Below are 21621 nucleotides of genomic sequence, written 5' to 3' on the forward strand. Positions count from 1 at the left end.
AGGCACCTGACTCAGCCGGCTATATTATGAACCGACACCTGGAAGATACATAGGTGTGAGTGGAGGGGAAAGGTGGGAGGAGTACCCAAGCAGGTGGGCCGGCCGTGCAAAGGCCAGGAGGAGACAGCTTCACGTGGCTGGCCTGTACCCAGGTGGGGCAGAGCTGGAAGGGTGGGCAAGCCTGCCCCCTGGGCACCGCCCTGACCCGCTGTCCCTCAGCACCCCTGTCTCAGCTCCCTGACCCTTAGCCTGAGTTGCCAGGATGGCTGGTTAACCTTTCCTTTCTCCCAGAGTAAACCATCACCTGCTCAGCCTTGGCCCCTGCCTCGGTCATAGTGAGGGAGGCCAGGGAGGATAAGTGGGCAGTTAAGAGGTATCCCTCCACCCCCTCACTCCCTCCTGGCCATGTCTCCCACAGAACAACCTTCCTCCCAGCATGATGACCCGCAGAAACACCTACGTTTGCACAGAACGCCCTGGGGCTGAGCGCCCATCCCTGTTGCCAAACGGCAAAGAGAACAGGTATGGAGAGGGGGCAGCAGCGGGGAGCGGGGTGTAAGGGAGCGGGGCCCTCCTTGATCGAAGATGATAGCCATTGTGGGGAAGGGGTGCCATGGGGCCTGGGGAGTGTGTGTGTCTGCCCTTCCCTTGGCAGAATCTACCCATGTCCTCCCCACCCCCACCCCCAGGCTGACCCCCCTGAAATCTTCCCTTCTTAATTAATTAGTTAGTCATCGGCCCCAGGAAAGCAGTCTGCCCTGTTCTCCGCCTACAAGCCTTGGGAAACTGAGTTGATTTTTTTTTTTTTGAATGATCAATTTTTAGAACTTGAGAGAAGCCCCAGAATGTCACAGCTTCAACATCCTCTTGTTGGCTGATTTTCAAACTAGTTTTCCTGAGTCTGTTCGGTCTCTTTCAGCTGGCAAGTGAGGGAAACCAGTGCAGACTGGCTGGAGAATAAAAAGGGAATGAATTAGGGGCGCCTGGCTGGTGCAGTCGGTAGAGCACGCGACTCTTGATCTCAGGGTCGTGAGTTCAAGCCCCACGTTAGGCATGGAGCCTACTTAAAAAAACAGGGGAGGGGGGAGAGAGGGATGAATTAGTTCACGTCAAGATTCAAATCCAGGAGTGGGGCGGGCTTCAGGATAATGACATTCCCACCCACCAGGACTCCAGGGCGCGACACCAAGGTGCACTGTGGGGAACACCTGACATGCGTGTTACTGTTTGGTGGGGACAGGATATGGCGTGGTTGAAAGCAGTGATTCTGTGGCTGCTGAGTTCTAAGTTCAAATATCGCCTCTGCACTGTGCTAGCAGGATGACCTCGGGCGAGTCTCTGAGCCTCGGTTTCCTCCTCTGTAAGACGCGGGGCTAATGTCCTCCGCCTCTAGGCCCCGTTAGGGGGATCCAGTGGAGATCAAGTGCGTCCTGTGCCTGGCACAGGGTCTGTGACATAGAAGGCATTCGATGAGGAAGTGCTTATTTTGTGGTCATTAAATAAAAATAATAGTATTCATCAAGCAGGAACTGTATGCCAGGCTTTAGTGTGTATTCGCTGGTTGAATGCCCCTGACAACTCTGGGAGGTAGATCCCGGTATCTCCATTTTACAGCTAAGGAAATGAGGCTCAGAGAGGTTAAGTAACTTGTCCAAGGCCACACAGCTGCTAAGTCAAGGAGCAAAGATTCCAGACTGACTCCAGCTTGTGTATTTGTAAACAGTATAGTGCACAGCCTTCCAGCTTTGGTCGAGAGGCGGTATCAGTTGGATTGTAGCCTCAGCTGGTGTAATGAAGAGACCCCAGGGGACAGTGGCTTACATGAGAAGGAGATTTAGGCCTCTCTGATAGAGCCATCTGGAGGTAGGCAGGCAGGGTCCTCCAAGGACCCAGATTGTTTCTGCCAAACTCAGCCTGAGGCTCCAGCTCTGGGACTGAGGCCACTGCACCAGCTGCCACCATTTCTCAACCAGCAAGAAGGATGGAAAGAGAGGCATGCAAGCTGCATGCTTTTTAGAGGCCTGACCCAGAAATGGGACAAAGTACTTCTGCTTGTATCCCATTGGCCAGAGAATAGTCACATGACCACCCCTAACTGCAAGGGAGCTGGGAAATGTAGTCTCTGGCTGGGTGGCCATGTGCAACGCTCACACCCTTAGCAAGGAGGACGGATTCCAAGGGAGAGGTAGTGGCATCTGCCACAGCGTTCCCTCTTAGAGATCCAGACTGGTCCTGGGGTCCTTGGAAGGATACAAATTGTAGGTCTGGCCCCTCCTGTCAGGACTTGGAGGGTCTGGAGGAGGGTCCTGGGACGCTGGAGCCACCACTGTCCACACAACATCTTGAGACAATTAGGAAGAGGGTCCTTTCTTGCCTGTCACAAAATTTATCATACTGAGTATAAGTACCTTTGATGTTCACATCTATTCCTATCCCGAGTTTGAATAATGAAAGTTCAGATAGCGAAGTATTTGCAAAGTTGATTTGGCTCCTGAGGTTTGGATGGCAAATGGCAAAGGATTCATCAAAAAAGGTATCTGAACCTGTTCAGCTGCTGAGTTTAGAGAGAGGATAGTTAGGTACGTTTGGAGCGGGTAGGGTTTGAAGAAAGGACAGTTTGAAGGAGAGATGACTTAGGAAAAAGAAGAGTCAGTAAAATAGCTAGGGTTTTATAGTACACAGCATGCCCAACTGTACATGGCAGCCCTGTATCTGAGCTCTAAGTTTTTAATGTTTCTGATCTCAAGACAGGACAGTGAAGAATCAGAGAGACTGGGGCCTTGGCCTGCCTGGAGACCCCACTCTGACTTGTTCCTTTCTGCCCACAGCTCGGGTACCCCACGGGTGCCCCCCGCCTCTCCCTCTAGTCACAGCCTGGCTCCCCCATCGGGGGAGCGGAGCCGCCTGGCACGCGGTTCCACCATCCGCAGCACCTTCCACGGTGGCCAGGTCCGGGACCGGAGGGCAGGGGGCGGGGGAGGCGGGGGTGTGCAGAACGGGCCCCCCGCCTCTCCCACGCTGGCCCACGAGGCCACACCCCTGCCCACTGGGCGGCCCCGCCCCACCACCAACCTCTTCACCAAGCTGACCTCCAAACTGACCCGAAGGTGAGCCCCATGGACGTGGGGGGTGGGGGTGGGGTGGGGGGCAATGGGTCCTAACCTGTCTTCTACTCTGCTCTGCCTTCTGTACCCCATCATCTCCTCCTTTTCCTCCTCTTTCTCCTCCTCCTCCGTCACCCTTCACCTCCCTCCTCACACTACAGGGTTACCCTCGATCCCTCTAAACGGCAGAACTCTAACCGCTGCGTTTCGGGCGCCTCTCTGCCCCAGGGATCCAAGATCAGTAAGTCCTGTCCACCCTCCACTGTCCCTGGCTCTGCCTCCCTGTCTGCATGTCTGACCTGTGTGTACAGGGGTGGGGGAGGCGGACTGTGTGTGTGCGGGAGGAGGACTGGTTGTGGGGTCTGGCTGTTCATTTTACACATTTAATAAACAGTAGTCTGGCCTCTGGAGCCAGACTCTTGAGGTTCAGACCCCAGCTCTGCTGAGTGACCTTGAGGAAATCACTCAACCTCTCTGGGCCTTGCTTTCCTCTTCTGTAAGGTGGGGATAGAAATAACAGTGCCTTCCTCGTAGGGTTGTCCTGTGGACAAAATGAGGTGGTATATGGACTGAGCTTAGAATGCTGCCTTGGAAAATGATTTATGTTTATTCACTGAGCGCCTGTTGTGTGCCTGGCCCTATCTTAGACCCTGGAGTAGAGTGAACAGAATCTATAAAATCCCAGCCCAGGCAGCGCCGACATTCTCCTCGGAGATCCAGACAGTAAATAAGTACTGAGAAGAAAACTAGAGCAGGGAAGAGAGGTGCAGTTTTAAATGGAGCAGGCCTCACTGAGGAGGTGCCGTTTGAGCAAAGCCTGAAGGAGGGGTGCGTGTGTGTGTCCTTGTCCTTCTATATGTAGGTGTGTGTCTCTGCCCAACCCCTTTCTCTCTTGTCTTCCAAATTCTTCAGTATCTTTCCTCCGACCTGCACTAACCATTTCAGAAGGGGCTCCCCTTCTGGGCATGGAGAGGGAGTTCAGATCTTGACTCCCAGCCCTCCCCAGCCCAGCTCCAGCCAACAGGAAGGGACCGGGACCAGAGGCAGGGGCTGCCCAGAGTCCTGGAGGCCGGGGGTTGGGGGAGGGGGCGCTGTATGTGCGGATTAGACACTCTGCCCCCCTCCCCTGCTCTAGGGTCACAGACGAACCTGAGAGAATCGGGGGACCTGAGGTCACAAGGTGAGTGCCTGTGCCTACACCCCTGACCGCCACACCTGCCCCACCCCCTTAGCGTGCCTCAGACCCTGCTCGTGTCCGCACCTCCCCTGTCCACCACCCCCATGCCTATAGATGGGACCTGAGCCTCATCCCCAAGCCAGCTTCCTAAACTCTCGCTCAGATCCTCCTTCCTCTGCCCGCACCTCTTATGCCCCGCCCCCACAACTTCCTCTCATTTCCATTCCCATCTGTGCACACTGTCCCTTGACCATCCTCACGTCCAGCCTCTTCCATGTATGACCAACTCCTGCTGTCAACAGCACACCTCCTCCCCCTCTCATCCAACAAGGCGCAACTGTTGCCGCAGCTCGGGCAAACGTTACCTATACAGCCCCAGATGGTACGCAGTTTAGGCTTTGAGGGCCAGGTCATCTCCCTCATGCCTGTTCGGCTCTGCCATTGTCATGCAAAAGCAGCCGTAGTCCGTACAAAAACGGACGGGCATGGCCGGGTTCCAGTAACTCTTATTTACAAAAGCAAGCAGCCCTGTACCTCGCCCACCCTGCTTCAGTTTGACACAATCCCCGTGTAAAGACCCCTGTGCAAATAAAGAACCTCCCCACCAGTCCCAAAGGTCCCAGGACTGACTCTCATTGGCTGGAACCGAGTCACATGTCCATCCCTAAACCAATGCCTGTGGCCGGAAGGGTGGAGTACTCTGGTGGGATATAGTCATATGCTCCTCTTTGAACCAATCACAGCAGGCAGGGAGGTGGAATGCTCTCATTGGCTAGAACCGAGTCACGTGTTCAGCTTGGCGCTGAGAGGCCGAGTGGGCCCTGCGTAAACTGGGAAGACTGGGTGTGCAATGCTTCTCAAGAGGAGCGCTCTTGGTACTTTAGGCGGAACATTCCTTTGTTGTGCGGGGCTTCTCACATGGTGCAGAACGTGTATCCTCCCTGAACGCCCCCTCCCAACCTAATAAATGTCAGCGGCACCCCCCATCCCAAGACATCGCGATAATCTAAAAGCCCCCGGACATTTCCAGATACCCCTTGGGAGGTCGCGCACATCGCTTCCACTGACACCTAGGAACTTAGAGACAAGGCGGCGCCTGGCTGCCGCGGAGGCTGGGAAATGTAGTCTCCAGCTGGCCCTCGATCTGTACAGCTGAACCCCTGTCACTGCCCCTGGGGTACGAGAGGGTGGCGGGTTGCGAGGGACGTCTAGGAGTCTGTCCCCAGGTGGGCACAGTGGGTCGCCTTCCCCTCCTCTCCTATCTTTGACCGCTAATGTCTTCCCGCCCCAGTTGCCATCTACCTTGGGATCAAACGGAAACCGCCCCCCGGCTACTCCGATTCCCCTGGAGTGTGAAGCTGACCAGCTCACGCCCGCCCGAGGCCCTGATGGCAGCTCTGCGCCAGGCCACCGCGGCCGCCCGCTGCCGCTGCCGCCAGCCACAGCCGTTCCTGCTGGCCTGCCTGCACGGGGGTGCGGGCGGGCCCGAGCCCCTGTCCCACTTCGAAGTGGAGGTCTGCCAGCTGCCCCGGCCGGGCCTGCGGGGAGTTCTCTTCCGCCGCGTGGCGGGCACCGCCCTGGCCTTCCGCACCCTCGTCACCCGCATCTCCAACGACCTCGAGCTCTGAGCCGCCACGGCCCGGGTCCCCTCTTCTTCCTCTCCCTCGTGCCCTTCACCTCCACAGCAGGGAAAGGGGTCAGGGAGGGGGCGTCTCCCTCTGTCATCACCTCGGTTCCCGCGAACCCGATGTGGGGACAGAGACTGTCCCCCGTGCTGTTCTCCGGGGCCGTTGGGCAGGAGAGAAGCGTGAGGGGGCCGAGCAGGGGGAGCTGGCCCCTTCCTGGAGCCTCCAGCTGGTCCTGTCCCCCCTCACCCTGCCGGGGGGCACCCAAGAAGACTTTAGGGGCAGAAAAGGAAACTGAGGAAACTCTTCCATCCCTGCCCCCCACCACGAACTCAAGAATTAGGCCTTGGGCAGGGGCAGGAAGGGTTGCTGAGCCTAAAGACTGGAGAATGGGGGTGCTGGGAGTGGGAGAGAGGCAGATTCCTTCCCCTCCCCTCCCCTCATGCTCGACCCCCCACCCCCCTTCCTGCCCCAGGCTGGCGCGGGGCAATTTGTACAAATCCTTGTAAATACCCCCCACACCCTCCCCTCTGCAGAGATCTCTTGAGGAGCTGCCGCTGTCACCTCCGGTTTTTAAGTTATTACACCCCCCCCTCCTCCTGTCAGCCCCCTCACCTGCAACCTGTCGCCCAATAAACTTAGGAGAGTCCCCCTCCCCCACGCTGACCCCGGGCTTTTCCTTCCCTGCCCTCACCTGCGAGTGAGACGAGGAGGAGGCGGTGTGTGACTTTGGGCCAGTGGTTCCTCCTCTCTGAGCCTCCGTTTTCTCAGCTGCAGACTGGGCGTGGTGGGGGTGTGAGGGTCAAGGATGATGGCGGAGGAGGGCAGGACAGAACTCGGCCTCATCCACGAGGCCCCCAGTTCCTATATCGGTCCCCCATTCATCCAGTCACGTGCCCGCCCACATGTTATTCCGGACTCTAAGCCACTTCCTACTCCAGTAGTACATTTATTCAATAAACAGTCATTGACCTGTGCCTACTCCGTGCCAGGCCCGGTGCTGGACACGGAGACAGGAGGAGCCCCTGTCTGTGGCGGACGTGGGTTCTGACACAAAACACTAGAGAAACCGTTGCTTTGCGGAGCCCAGAACAGAGCGGGAGGGGAGTCGGGGAAATGATGCTGAAGTTGGGCTCGGAAGGATGAGTAGGAGTTGAGCGGGTTTGGGGTATGCCCTGGGCAAAAGCCGGGGGTGGGGGTGGTGGTGAGGAGTGCATGATAGACTTTCAGAGAACCGTGGGTAATTTCAGTATGGCTGCTCTGTTGGGGGTGGTGGAGAATTAGCAAGAGAAATGCTGTATTAGGACTAATAATCCATCTACACTTAAGCAAAAAGGTTATTCGTTTGCTTATGTTCCTTAACGGTGTGGGGGCACCTGACTTCAGGTAGGGCTGAACCCAGGCAGCTGGCCATCTCAGCTTGGCTTTTTTCAGTGTGAGTTTAATAGTTTCAGCCTGTAGTTCCATCAGGCACACTCCCTGATGGCAGAGATGACCCCAGCATTTCCAGCCTCTCTTCCCTTTGCCTAGTTTCTGCAGCAGAAAGTTCCTCCTTGCCAACTTTTGTCAAAAGTCCCAAGACAGACTCTTATTGGCCCGGAGAAGTCATGTGACCATCCCTGACCCAGTCACTGTTGCTCCAGAGTGGCCAGGCCCCTGCCTGGAGCTGGATTTAGAGGGGTTCCTCAGAGGATAGTCAAGGTGTCCTTAGCCAGAGGAGGGGAATAGAAGCTCACTAGAGCTAAGCAGTAGAGGGCGGGGGTTGTTCACACAGGACCTCGTGGGCCAAAGCAAGCAAGCAGCGCTTTCATCCAAGGGCACTAGGGAGCCATGGAGGGTTGTATGTAGGGAAGAGGCTTAGTCTACCGTGCCTCAGTTGCCCACTTGGGGCATGGCGTGGTCAACCCTTGTCTTGTGTTCTTCTTGGGCCTGATAGCAAAGTCAAATGAGAAATGAAGGGTGGTAGAAATTGAGTGGTCGTTGTTGAAAAATTCAGGGTCTGGAGCAGAACCACATTACTGTCTCATGAGTGAGGCCAGAATAGGGATCCGCTAAAAGGTGTTTCTATCGAGTCAGGTGGTGGGCACCAACCAGCTCTGGAAATCTCAATCCCTAAGGGCTTCCTGTGTGCCCAGCCCTGTGCTGGGGATGTAGTGGTGACCAAATCAGCCCCAGTCCTGCCCTCGGGGTGGGGGTGGGAGCTCAGTCCAGTGGAGAAAGCTGGATTTAGACACTTCAGTGGTGATCCAGAATGGGCAGGGCTGGCAGGGGGCCAAGAGGGTGCCTGTCCCAGCCAGGGAGGGCTTCCCGGAGGAGGAACAGCCCAGCTGCCACTGGGAGAATGATGAAGAGCTGCTAGACATGGCGGGTAGGGGGCTTGTGTTCTAGGCAGACGGAACAGCTTGTACAATGGCTGGGAAGCAGGAGAGTGAGAGTACAGCAAATGGCATAAGATTTGCGGTGAGTAGAGTCACTGGGACAGATGAGGCCGGAGATGTTGGCAGGGCCCTGAAGGTCGTAGAGAGGGGCCTGGGCTTTCTTCCAAGGACACTGGGGAGCCATGGCGAGGTTGTGAGCAAGGGAGAGGCAGGGACAGGTTTATGCTGCGAAGGGAGGGAAGGAGACAGGAGAGTAGGGAGGAGGTCAGAGAGGGACAGAAAGTGGGGAGAGGGGGTGCATTTAAGGCTTCTGAAGCAAGATAGGCAGGACAGGCATGATTGCTGACGGGCAGATTGGGCTTCCACCGTCCCACTGGAGTGCTTGTGGTCTGTGTGGCCTCAGGGGTGGGGTCGGGGTGGAGCCGGGGTTAGTGATGCAATCTTCATTTGGGGACAGTATTGAAAAGGACATCCTGACATCTGACAGGTCTTGTCTTTCTCTTCTAGCCTTCCTGTTTCAGGAACCTCTCTGGGAACGCTTGGGGACATCCCCTGGCCTCAGTTTCCCCTTTGTAAAACAGAGTACATCTCTTGATGTCTAAGGGCCCTTTACCTGTGTGGCTTCAGGTTTGAAAAAGTGCCTCCTCCAGGTCCCTGGGTCTCTGTCTTCCACTTACTCCGCCTCACATTTCCGTCTGAAACCTGTCTCTTTTTGAGGCCACAATGCTGCCCGTGCTGACGGGGGCCTCAGCGTATTGGGTCGACTAGAGGTGATTGATGTAGCCAGCACCCAGTACGCGTTCAGATGCTTCCGGACGGCTATTACCTGCCCCTCCCACCGCCCCTCCCCACCTCCTTCCTGGGACCAAGCTCTCCAAAAGGCGGGTCCCCCAAGACTTCATGGGGATGCTATGAGCCAAGCCCCAGTCTCGAGGAGGAAAGAGCATGGGCAAAGACGTTAAGGTGGGAATTGCAGGGTGTAAGGAGCCAGAGTGTATAGAGGAATAATGGGGAAGGACCTGGAAAGATGAGCCATCAGTGAATGGCGCGCATTTCAGTTTGATCTTGAAGAATCGCAAATAACAGGAGTGCATTCTAGGAGACGTGGGGAGCTATGGCAGGTTCTCCAGCAAAGAAAGGGAAGTTTAAGGGAGTGGTAGCAGCTGTAGAGGGATGAAGTGAGATCAGACCGAAGGAGGCCAGTGACAAATATAACGAGATATATGTGATGAGATGCGTGGTAGCTTTCGAACTGGAGACCCGCGGGCCAAATTCAAGTCTCAGACTTTTTGTTTGGCTTACGTTTCTGCCTCATGTGGACCCTGTGTCTGATATCTGAGTATGAGGGATTGGGAGCTGAGGTTGGGAAGGGGGCCACACGTCTCTGGGTCTCAGATTCCTCATAGAACCTTCTAAGTTTTGGATTAGACTGTTCGCTAACTTTGCCTCATTTTAGAGATGGGAGAAAACATGACCAGGGAGAGCAAGCCGCTTCGAGGTCACACAGCGACCGATTGCAAACATCCCTCCTCCTCTTGCTCAGTAATTATCACACGAAAGCTAGGGCCACCGTTGCTTTTATTTGTTGCTTTGGGTGTAGAAAAAGCAGGAGCTCCAGGTATGTTGGACAGCTCTCCATTAGCCCGAGCTCCTGGTGGTGGGCGGGGCTCTGGGGAAAGGAGAGGAAGGTGTGAGGAGGTTCTTCATTGGCCAGAACTCAGGGGCTGAAGCCCATTGGTTGGAACTCTGGTTGGAAACGGAATTCGGAAATGGGGGCATAGAGCTCCCAGGTGGCCGAACCCTTATAGGTGGAGCTCTGGGCGAAAAGGGGCGGGCCCCCGATGGGCCGAGTCCTCCCTTTGGCTGGGGCTCCAGCAGTCGGCGGCGAGCGGGCTGGACGCCTATTTCTGGGCGGGGATCATGTCGTCGATGGACTGGCCCTTCTCCAGCTTCTTCTCCATCTCCACCATGAGCTTCACACCGTCCACCACCAGCTGCACCTGTTCTACTTCGGACGAGCCCAGCCGGTCGGCGTTGGATATGTCGAACACTGAGCCCACAGCAGCTGTGTCCACACCACCTGCAGGAGCAGGAGGCAGGGGCGTAAGGAGGGAGCAGGGGTACAGAAGCGGGGCCCAGGATGCCGCCCTCGTGCCAACGGAGACGGCCACACGTACTAAGGGCCTACAGTATAACAGGTTACGTGCGTTCAGAGTCTCCTAAATGTCTATTCATGGGCTCACGTCTCCGGCTAATTTAGATACCTCCCCCCTCAACCATCCAACAGGAAACTAGAGCATGGTGGGTAAGAGTGAGCTCTGGAGCCAGGCCGCCTGGGGTTGAATCCTGACCATCGACTCCTTTACAGATGGGAAACCGAGGTCCCTAGGGGACAGGGGACATACACAATGTGTATGGTACAGCCGTGACTTCCTATCGATTCCTACGAGATCAAGCGTGCTGACGCCCATTTACAGAGGAAGAAACTGAGGCTCACAGAGGGGTAGCCCTTGTCCACCCCAGAACTCGCGTGGATGCTCCGCCTCCCCTTCCGCCAAGGGCCCGCCCCCGACGCCGCGGTGCGCGGCTGCCGAGCCGCACCTGTGCCCCGCTTCTGCAGGCGCAGACGGGTGAGGATCTCCTCGAACTTGGGGTGCTTGCTCAGGTGCCCCAGCTTGACATGCACGCCTCCACGCAGCCCAGTGCCCAGGTTGGACGGGCAGGTGAGCACGTAGCCCAGGTGCTCGTTCCACATGAAGGGGTGGCCGGCTTTCTTGAAGATCTCCTCAATCTGAGGTAAGGGGAGAGGACCTGAGGTCAGCGCCAGCGGGCGCCCCCAAATACACCCGCAGCCGGGACGGGGTTGGGAGGAAGACGGCTTGAGGACGTGGGTAGGGGTGGGATTCCGAGAGGGCGGGGTTGGAAAACCACGAGGGCTGAGCTTCTGAAGGGAGGGGCCGGACCACCCAGGTGGGGCAAGATGCTGAGGGGGCTGGGCTTGAGGACGCTTGGGAGGCGGATTCTTAGGGGCGGGGCTTGGGCATGGGGTGGAGCCGGGTTCCCCGAGGGGCGGGGCCTTGAAAAGGGGGTGGGGCGTTCAGGGGGAGTCCCAGATCGGCCGCGAGGGGCAGGCTATCCACCTTCTGCAGCCCCACGCAGAAGCGGCGGAAAACCTCCTTCATGTTGCCCCCCTTCTCCATGGAGATGACTCGGAGGTGGTCCTCCTCGTTCACCCACACCAGGAAGCTCTTGTTGTCATTGTGCCTAGGGTAGGTCAGGAAGAGGCGGAGGCATCAGCTCCCGGTGGCAACCCCATTCCCGGCCGCTCGAAAACACACCCACCGCTAGGGGGCAGCGGGCCTGAGGAGTTTGAGGTGGTGGCACGGGCTCCTCAAAATTGCAGAAGCTTTACCCCCCCACCCCGACCCCGTAGACCCTAACGTCACAGGATCTGAAAAATCGTCAATCTTAGGATCAAAGATTTTTAGGGGTCTTAAGTCTTTGAACAGCAGTAAATTACAGACTTAGAATCTCAGAATCTTTGAAGAACAGAAGCTGGGAATCAGAATTGATAAATCTTGGAAAGCCTACATCTGGTCTCAGGACCAATCTTGCCTTCGCCTTGTGACATCTCAGAAACAGAGTCTTAGAACCATAAAACATTTAGATCTGGAAATGTCTGAAACCACGGAATCACAGAACCTGGAATTAGTGGAATCCGGGAACCTAAAAATACTCAAAATCTTGGAAACTTAGAATCATCCCATCTGCATATCTTAACACTCACTCTCCAGATCATCTGAAACCTAAGTTTTAAAAACCTTTGAAAATCTTTGACTATCAGAATCCGGGATTCAAAGGTTCATAGAAACCGAACTAGCAACAATAAAAGATAAAACTAATACCCAAGATGTTGGGCTCTTACTATATCCCAGATACCGTTTTCAATGACTGCGCTCTCCATTTTACAGATGGGGAAACCACAGCAGAGAAACGTTAAATAATGCGCCCAAGGTCACATTGGGTTCGAAGGCAAGGTCATTTTTCTCAGGCATCTGGAAAGATCGTTGTTTTTATGGTGTTGGCTTTGGTAGAGGGATGGGGAAGGGAGTGGAGCGGGGAGGGGGGCCTGGCGGAAGCTGGGGGAGGGGACCTCACCAGATGCCGCGGGCGTCGGGCCAGTCCCGGGCCATGCCTGAGGCCAGCAGCAGTGGGGACACGGGCTTGTCGAACAGGAAGTGGTCGTCAATGAGCTGTTGCTGCTCCTTCTCGGTCATGCTCTTCAGAGGGTAGTACTTCCCCTTGAACTCGCCTGTCAGGCTGTTGAGGGCTGAGGGGCCACGCAAGGGAGTGGTCAGCAGCCTGCCCCACCACAACCTGGGCGTGGAGGCATGGGGACCCCAAACGGCCCCCCCAAAGAGCCTGGGCTTGGTCCTGTGGATGCGCTAATGGCACCCGAACACTACGGCAAAACCCAAATTGGCGACCTCTCCCCAAAGCGTGCTCCTCCCCTGCCTGCCCAGGCTCTGGGAACAGCCCGGCAGGTGCGCTCAGCCAGGAAACACAGAGTCTCCCCTTCCCTGACCTTCACGTCCCATCCACCTGGGAGCAACAGTGTGCTGGAGCCCCTCCGGCTGGCCAACAAGACAGACGGTCAAAACATCAGGAATTTGGGGAGCCGTCAGTAAAAATTATTATAAATTAGCATACATAGTATTTGCATATATTCATATATAGAATAAATGTATATTATGTATATAGTTGTATATATGCATAATATATAATATGTATGTACTTATATACATGTTATACATTTTAACATAGTGTACATGTAGTGTATATAATATTAATATAGTGTATATAATGATATATATCACATGCTATATAATATATTATATTGTTAAAAATAATGTAACCAGGGGCCCCTGGCTGCCTCAGTCGGTAGAGCATGTGACTCTTGATCTCAGGGTCGTGAGTTTGAGCTCCATGTTGGACGTGGAGCCTACTTAAAAAATAATAACAATACTTTATATAAACTTCCAATTACATAAATTATATTTAAAACACAAGTAATGAGGGGCGCCTGGGTGGCTCAGTCAGTTAAGCATCTGATTCTTGATTTCAGCTCAGGTCATGATCTCAGGGTGGTGAGATCGAGCCCCGTGTCCAGCTCTGCACTGGGTAGGGAGCCTGCTTAAGACCCTCCATCTCCCTCTGCCCCTCCTCTCTCTCAAATAATAATAATAATAATAATAATAATAAACAACTAAAAAAAACCCACAGGTAGTAAATATTCAAGATCACTTCCTATGTACTTTATTACATCTTTATTACCTGTGTCCTTGAGGCTTTTTTCATCTCTATCTGAACGGTGAGATTTTATGTAATGATGGGTTACTGTGCCATCTTTTCCCATCTCTCTATGGCATCATATCCATAGCTTAAAATTGGCCATGGTAGGAGAATTCACACCATGGAAACTGGTAGTCGTGGCAAAGTGGGGTGCTTTTTTTGGGGGGGGGGAGCTGGTTTGTTAAACATTTACTAAAACAACATGCTTGCGAGCCCTGATGACTCTACGTCCCACACATACCCTCTTTCTCTCCATCCCACCGCCTATCCCATCTGGCTGCCCCCTTCTGATCTCTCTGCTCCCACCTCTACTCACAGTCTGCTCCCCACTCAGCGGCCAGAGGACTCCATGTAAGTTCTGTGGACTTACTCTGTTCACCATCCTCTCAAGGCTTCCATCTCCCTCAGAGTCGAAGCCAAAGCCGTCCGGACGGCCCACAAGGCTCTCCACAACCTGGCCACCCATATTCCCCAGTCCACATCTCCTCCCCCGGCCCACTCAGCTCCAGCCACACTGGTCTCCTTGCTGTTCCTCCAATATGCTTTCCCACCTCAGGGCCTTTGCACTGGCCACTCCACCCGCCTAGAATTCTTTAGTCTCCTTCTTGTCAATCAGGTCTCAACTCCTTCTTTCTAAAGGGGCTGCCCCCCAGTCATGCCGTGATGCACCCTTGTTTCTTGGCTACGCGACATGTTGGAATTAATCATTCTTTTGTAGGTTTCTGTGTTTTCTCTTATCTCCCCACCAGGCTGACAGCTCTGTGAGAGCAGTGACCTTGTCCATCTCATTCATCATGGGAGCCCCAGCTCCCTACTCAGGACCATAACAACCATAAACGTTTGCTGGCTGGCTGGCCTACAATTGAGGGTCTGCCCGGATCTGCTCGGGCTGCCTTGACAGCGCCCCCAGACGGCCACCAGGGGTAATGCCGCCAGCTGTCCCTCACCAAACACCAGTGATTTACCAAGGTCTTTCCACGGAGGAGCAGAGCCAGAGCTGGGGGGCCCCAAGGGTGGGCGCGGTGGGGGTTCTCACCTTCCACGGAGAGCTTCTCCACTGCCCGGCGCTCACCCCGGGAGCAGTGGGGAGGCAGCGTGTAGCCCTTGATGCTGCGGCCCGTGCGGACACGGCTGCTGAGCACGTAGTTGGGGTCCAGGTCATCTCCACCCTGGAGGGCAGGACGGGGGTCAGGGCTGGGCACGCTGCCAGGTCTGACTCTCTGCTACTTCCTTCGGCTCCTGCTTGTCCGCTGGCTTCTCCCACAGCCACCCTAGCTCGGCCTCTCCCTTCTCTGTCTCCCTCCATCTCTCTCCCAGCCCCTCATCTGTCCCTCTTTTTCTCCTCCACACACCTCTTTCCCCATCTTTGTCCCCGCCTCCTTTCTCTGCATCTCCCTCCCTGTCTCTTCTCCGATCTGACTCTCCCCTCTCTGTCCTCCGTCTCCCTGTCTTCCATGCCTCTCTGTCCCTCTGTCCCTCTGTCTCTCTGAGTGTCCTTCCCACCTTCTCTCCCTCTCCCCAATCCCTCCCCTGGCCTGGGGGCAGCTGACCTTGAGGTTCTCATGGTTGAGGTCGGTCTTGTGCTTGTCAGTGGGTTTGTAACCCCCGTGCCGGTCCTGGATGATGGGGTCAAAGAGATCCTTGAACACCTGGTAGGACTCCTCGTCACCAGCCACACAGCCCACGGTCATGATGAAGGGGTGACCTGGGGGTTCAGGGTGAGGTCAGAGGTGCTTGTCCCCAGCAAGGAAGGCCCAGGCTCCTGGGGCCAGTGTAGACCGTGTGTGTGTGTGTGTGTGTGTGAGCAGGGGGTCATTCAAGACCTCTGGGTCAGAACTGCAGAGGCTGAGCGTTGGTGGGGATGGAGAGGGAAGGCTGGGCGAGGTCGAGGTGGCGTCTGGGGTGAGGGAAAGGTGCTGGGGGCAGGGCAAAGGAGGAAGAGTCCCAGGGGGCCAGTTACAAGGTACTAAAAATATTACCACGTCAGAGACCCCAAATCACAGACTCTTCCTTCACCAAAAAATTTTCAGAAATGTATTAGACTATCGGCTCCCACAGGTAATAAGAGACTTGAAAGACCCCCATATTCCCAGATGGGGAAACAGAGGCCCAGAGCGAGAGGGGCCTCCCTCCTCAATCACACCTCGAGTTGGAGGCTAGGACCCGCTCTCGGGGCTCTGGTGACCTTGGAGAAAGAACCGCAGCGCCAACGACATCCCCCGCCAGAGCCCGAGCACGCGCTTTGTCCTAGACTGTTTTCACAACATGGGTGCCCGTTTTTCAGATGTGGAAACTGAGGCCCGGGGAGACTGAATGATTTCCTCACATATTATTCGTGTGCATTTGTGAGTGGTTTGCCCCGCGCCGGGTCCCATCCCAAGCCCTTCACACATGCAGCCCCTTGAGTACCGTCCCCATCTTCCAGACGGGAAAACTGAGGCCCAGGGAGGTGGGATCGAGGCGTGGCGGGCAGCCTCCAGAGCCCCCGACCCGCGTCCCTGCCCGTGCTCCGCCGCGGAGGCTTACCTGGGTTGTCCACACCTGTCTGGATGACATCGTCCAGGGTGAAGCCGGACGGAGTCTCCTTGTCCCGCAGTTTCTTGTACAGCTCAGGGGTCAGCGCCTTGGCCATGTGGTTGTTGTGCTTGGTGAGGTCAGGGTACTCCTCCTCAGGCTTGTAGTTCAGCTTGAACTTGTTGTGGGTGTTACCGAACGGCATGGTGGCGGCGTGGGGGGCCTGGTGGGCAGGGTGGGGGTCGGGAAGGTTATCTCGCAACCAGCAGAGACCAGCAAGGGAACAGAGCAAGGCTTTGGGCTCAGAGAGGCCTGATGGCCAGTCCCGACTCATGTGCTGTGTGACTTGGAACAAGAAGGGTCCCGTCTCTGAGCCCCTGTGTCTGGACAGGATGCATCAGGACTCTGGGTAAGATCCTAGCTCCGCCACACCCTGACGGGTGACGCCAGACTAGTAACCTTGCTAGCGACTGTTTCTCCAGCGGGAAGATGAAGGGACAGGGCAGTGATATTGGCATGGATGAGTGTAGGTTCTGGAATCAGCCTGGGTTTAAATTCCAGCTCTGTCACGTACAATAGCTGGGTGACCTTGGGCACCTGGCTTAACCTCTCTGTGCCTCAGATTACTCATGTGTACAATGGGGGTCATAATAGCACTCATCTCGGGGGCTTAAAGGAGCTCATGTACGTTAAGTGCTTGGAATAGCCCCGGCACACAATAAGCATTATTTTGCTTAGCTATTATTATAATTACCGTCGCTGTTATTTTAAAGGTCTGTGTGAGGAGCTGGGGAGAAGGTGGAGGGTATGGCTGAGAACGAGTTTGTGAGCAGAGGAGGGACATTCTCTCCACGAAGGTTCTGCTCAGTCAAGGGATGAGGAGCACGGCAGAAGGGAAGGCTGGGTGGCTGTCCCCTCTGTTTGCTGACAACTGTCCCGCAGGGCTCCGTTGAGAAGAAAAGCCCAGCCACAGTCATCAGAGCTGGGTTCAAATCCCGCCTGTGCCATTCCCCTGCTGTGTGACCCCAAGCCAGGTGCTCCGCCTCTCTGAGCCTCTGTCGCCTGGAAACTGAGCCTGGCCCGGGGGCTTGCCAAGAGGATACTTCTGGCTCAGGGATGTGGCCGGCTGAGCACACGTCCTCACGCGGAGTTGGGGCCTGCTATCCCGAGGTGTGGCTGCCATGACTGTTATCATTACTTTTATTCATAAGACCCGGGAAGGAGGAGGGACGCTTCAGATGTGGTGGTGGTAGGAGTGGGAGCTCGCTGGCAGCTCCAGGAATGGGAAGCAGGTGGAATGGTGGGAAGGAAATCGGGACCAGGGTGAGCCAAAGGCTGAGGCATCAAGCCAGGGGCGGATGGAATTCACGAAAGATCGTTGGAGCTACTATCCAGGGTTGGGATTATTTATAGAGTCTGGCCAACTCCTCCTCCCCTTCCCAGCTGCTCCCCCCCCTCCACCACCCCCCCCCCACATTCCTGGAGCTCCATTTGCACCAAGTCAGCAGCCCCAGAGACAGGTGGGCCAGGGTGGCCAGAAGGACACACATCCAGGCCTCCGGGGCTCAAGGGCTTCCAGCCCAGAAACCCCCCTCCAGGGCGTCCCACCCCCACCCTGCGAGGGACATTAGCAGAGGGTGCTGAGGCAAGGTGGGGGAGCCCCAGAGCCACACACTGCCATCACCTATAACCCCTGGATCACTCCGTAAATAGAGTCACACACACGCCTCCAAGCCCAGGGACACACCCAGGATATAGACACCCATGCAGGGGCCACGGAAAGTCGGACACAAGGTCACACCGTTGTGTGGGGCACAACAGGGACCCACGGAATTGCAAATGCAATGACCCCCGCAGACGGTTGACAGACACCTCCCACACCTTGTGGCACCCAGTTCTGGGGACAAACCACAAACACAGGCCCAGCCTGCAGCCCCTTGCAGGGGTGACAGCTGGCAGCTGTCAAGACTCCTTTTGTCTCCAAGATCCCTCCCCACGACCCCGTGCCATAGACCCTGTGGGAGGTCGGGGGGCTCACAGGTGGAGGGGGCTCCCAGACACAGGGTCAACCTTCCCACGCACTGACCCCCCTGTGTGTAGGAGGGTATGGGGCAGACTCCCGAGACCAGATCAGCTGCTGGCACCATGGGGACCCCCAGCCTGGACCCCACCCTGACTCCCACCCCCAGCAGTACCTGGCTGGGCTGTGCGGAAAGGGGCTGTCTGTATCCTGGAGGCGACACTGACCCAAAGGAAGGGCCTGCAGCCGCCGCCTTATATAGGGGGGGCCGGGCTGTGCTATTGGCTGGAAGGGGCTGCCCCCAGGGAAGGGAGTTGAAGGGCAGCTGAGCCTCTCACCTCACTTCCCCGGGCACTGTGCCCACCCTGAACCCAGGCATGCTTCGCACCCAGCCCCATGGCCTTGTATGGGCTGCCCCAGGGGCTGAGCCCAGACCCCCCCCCCCCATCAAGCTGATTCCCCCACCAAGTGCTGAGTCGGGCTGGCAGGGACAGCTGGCCCCCTGCCCAGGACACGAGACCCTGGCAGGGGACGTCCCAGGCACGTAGAAGCCACTCGACTAGACCACCAGCCCCTGCTGTGGCCTTGACCTGGATAAATCTCAGATCCTGAGCCCCGCCGCTGGGGAAACCTTGCAATAGTCCCCAGAGGGCCAAGTCTCTGGTATTCCAGACGCTTGCGCGTCCGCACCCAACTATGGGGAGCGCTTGGCCAAAGCCCAGGACTGAACGCAGAACAGCCTGACCCCAGAAGCCCGTGTTTGGATGCACTTTCCTGCTTGGGAATGAGTGCGAGGGAAACGGAGGGTCGCGGGAGCTGAGAAGATTCAAACCCAAGGCCGGCGTTGGAGGCGGTGGTCGCCCTCCAGTGCCCCCCACGGGCTGAATTACCCGGGCCGAGGGGACAGGGAGGGACTCATTCAGGAAGGGACCTTATTTTTAGAGGGCTCTTCGCTGTCCCCTTTGCAAAGACCTAGACCCGAGGTGCCGGGGCTGGGGGGGGAGGCAGTGACAGGTGTTGGGGGGTGGGGTCGCCACGTGTCTGGGTTAATTATAACCAGGCGTGTCGGGTGTCCCCGGCCTCGCCTCCTTACAAGGGCAGCCGCCGTCCCGGGAAGCCGCCCCCGCCCGCAGGGGAAGGGGGCTGGGCGGCCGCTCGGGTCAGAGCAGAGCCCCTGCCAGACTCGCGCACCTCCAGACCCCGGCGGAGCAGGAGCTCTCCACGGGGACCGGGACCTCAACGGCTGAGGAGGGCATTCCGTGCACGCGCGGACGGCTAGAGCAAGCCGGTTCCTCTGCCTGGGAGACGCTGAGATTGCAGGGCAAGCCGGGCGAGGCCAGGTAGCAGGAGGAGGCCAGGGAGCGCCCAGGATTACAAGCAAGAAGAGACCGTCCTTTTCCCTCTGGGGTTCCTCCCTCCTCCCGGGTCTCCCCCATTTCCCCATTTCTTCCCAGGCAGGAGGGGTCTGATCTAGGGAAAGGGGGCCCTCCCTGCCTTTCCCCAGATTCCGGGTGGGGAGGAGGTGCTTAGAAAATTTCTCCTTGGGGCCCAGCCCCTGAACTCTCCACCCACTGTCCGTTCCCACCAAGGTCAGAGTGGCAGAGTTCTCGTTCGTGGCTAGGGAAACTGAGGGTCGGAGAACTAAAAGGAAATGGACTAGAATAGGGAGGCGTGTATCATTTCAACAATTATTTATTTTTTAAAAAAGATTTATTTGAGAGAGAGCGAGAAAGCACAAGCCGGGGGAGGGGCAGGGGGAGGAAAGGGAGAAGCAGCCTCCCCACTGGGCAGGGACCCTGGAATCATGACCTGAGCCAAAGGCAGAGGCTTAACCAACTGAGCCACCCAGGCGCCCCAGCAATTCTTTATTAAGCACTGACGGGGGACACAGCAGAAAGCAACCAAAGCGTTGGCCTCATGGAGGTGACACTGTAGTGAGCATGAACATATGCTGTTGTGGTGGGGTTGACAGAGCTTTGACAGAAAATCAAAGAGGGTAAGGGGTCAGAGTGATGGCACAGCCGGGGAGGGCAGGTCAGGCCTCTCAGGGGAAGTGAAATCTGAGCAGAGACCTGAGGGAGAGGTGAGAGCCAGCCATGTGAGGATCTGGAAGGAGAACAGCAGGTGCAAAGGCCCTGGGGTGGGAGTGGCTTGGCATATCTGAGAGACGGAAGAAGCTGGAAGGCTGGAGCAGATGGGGCAGAGCAGAGAGTGGGAGGAAGAAGATGAGGGATAGGAGCCGAACTCTAGGACCCTAGTGACCATGGAGGAGTTTCTGTCACACTGTGAATGGATGGGAGCCCCTGAGCGTTGTAAGCAGGGGAGAGGCAGGATTCAGCCACATCACATGCATACACAGGATCCAGCCCAGCCCACTCCCCTGGAGCCCTCGTGACCACTCATGGGGACATTCAACATTCCTTGTGGCCAGACAGCGTAGGAAGCACTTTCTGCGTTTGGAGAGTTTCCCACCCTATGACAGCCTCCGTTAGAGTAGCCAAAAAGGTCAGAAATTCAGTTTCCCAGAATCCTTTGCAGCAATATTCCAGTCATGTGACCTGGGCTGGAGGGCCCAAACACTCCAGCAGGACCTTGCGTCATGAGCTCTACTCCTTTATCTTTGAGTCTCATAGAAACAGTTGGCCTTGGGGAAGCAAGACCCCCATGGTATATCTTCATCCCAACCCCCAACCCCCCAAAGCCATCAGTCTCCAAGGCTTGTCCATCCCTCCTCCTACCCTAGCTCAAGACCTCCTCCACATTCCCTTCTGCCCTAGCCTCCTCCCTGGTCTGCCCCAGTCTGTCCCCTCCTACCTACTCCCTACCTTCTGATCGCTCCCGCTTCGACCCTCCATGGCTCCCCAGTGCCCTCAGGATAAATGAAGTACTTGTTGACTAAGGAAATAATGGTAGCCTTATCAGTCAATTGGAAACTGCTCTCCCCAGCTTATCCAGAAAGTGCCCTCCTACCAGATATTAGGTGCTTACAAAATCATTGAAAGGGTTGACGGAGCACACTCTGGGTTGCTCAGAAAGGTAAAATGACTTGCCCAAGGTCACACAGCCAGGAAGGGATGAGCTGGGAATCAAACTGGCACAGGGCTGCCGAGAGTGGGTTCAGGCTTTGGTGAAGATAAGTTACAGGCCTCTCAGCAAAGTCATATTTTCATCCCAGAGTCCCTTTCCAGGTGGGTCTTCAGGCCCTGGTAATTTGAATCGACTTCCCCATGTCCCCTTCATCTCCTCGGCTATCTGGCTTCAGGGCCCAAGCACTTTATGTGTACTAAACAGTTTAATTTCCCAGCAGTCCTATGAGGTGGGTACTGCAAATTTTACAAATCAGAAAAGTGAAGCCCAGAGAGGTCAAGTCACTTGCCCAATGTCACACAGCTGGGCACTAACAGAACCAGACTGGACCACGTAGTTAGTCCCTGAGTTTGTATTCCTCATC

At 56.1% G+C, this 21621-nt stretch overlaps 2 protein-coding genes across 4 annotated transcripts in view; one reads left to right on the forward strand and one right to left on the reverse strand.

The window, feature by feature from the left end:
• Positions 1 to 6883, forward strand: part of MARK4 (microtubule affinity regulating kinase 4) — a 28239-nt gene extending 21356 nt beyond the window's left edge. For 2 of the 3 annotated variants that reach the window (XM_045810664.2, XM_087870905.1), the window contains exons 14-17: positions 419 to 522; positions 2829 to 3107; positions 4240 to 4284; positions 5573 to 6883. In XM_045810664.2, coding sequence (XP_045666620.1) covers positions 419 to 522; positions 2829 to 3107; positions 4240 to 4284; positions 5573 to 5909 — 765 coding nt within the window. In that variant the 3' untranslated portion in view covers positions 5910 to 6883. Of the gene's footprint in view, positions 1 to 418; positions 523 to 2828; positions 3108 to 3265; positions 3346 to 4239; positions 4285 to 5572 lie in introns of all 3 variants that reach the window. The other variant, XM_045810739.2, reaches the window with a different exon arrangement.
• A 2962-nt stretch (positions 6884 to 9845) lies between these two features.
• CKM (creatine kinase, M-type) lies at positions 9846 to 18498 on the reverse strand. The gene is made up of 8 exons (XM_045810557.2): positions 18346 to 18498; positions 16163 to 16373; positions 15187 to 15341; positions 14673 to 14805; positions 12443 to 12614; positions 11425 to 11548; positions 10886 to 11075; positions 9846 to 10364 (listed from the first exon to the last, which is right to left on the reverse strand). The coding sequence occupies exons 2-8, from the start codon at positions 16353 to 16355 to the stop codon at positions 10186 to 10188; spliced, it is 1146 nt and encodes a 381-aa protein (XP_045666513.1). The 5' UTR covers positions 16356 to 16373; positions 18346 to 18498; the 3' UTR covers positions 9846 to 10185.
• Between the last annotated feature and the right edge of the window lie 3123 nt (positions 18499 to 21621).

This window comes from Ursus americanus, chromosome 21 (genome assembly GCF_024610735.1).
Source record: "Ursus americanus isolate L20-20 chromosome 21, mUrsAme1.1.p, whole genome shotgun sequence".
Taxonomy (NCBI): Eukaryota; Metazoa; Chordata; class Mammalia; order Carnivora; family Ursidae; genus Ursus; species Ursus americanus.

Coding starts and splice junctions, on each gene's coding strand:
- CKM (XM_045810557.2), bottom strand. CDS start 16,355: ATGCCGTTCGGTAACACCCACAACAAGTTCAAGCTGAACTACAAGCCT. Junction 11,549..12,442: donor CCCGACGCCCGCGGCATCTG/GTGAGGTCCCCT, acceptor GACCTACCCTAG/GCACAATGACAACAAGAGCT. Junction 11,076..11,424: donor TCTGCGTGGGGCTGCAGAAG/GTGGATAGCCTG, acceptor CCCTTACCTCAG/ATTGAGGAGATCTTCAAGAA.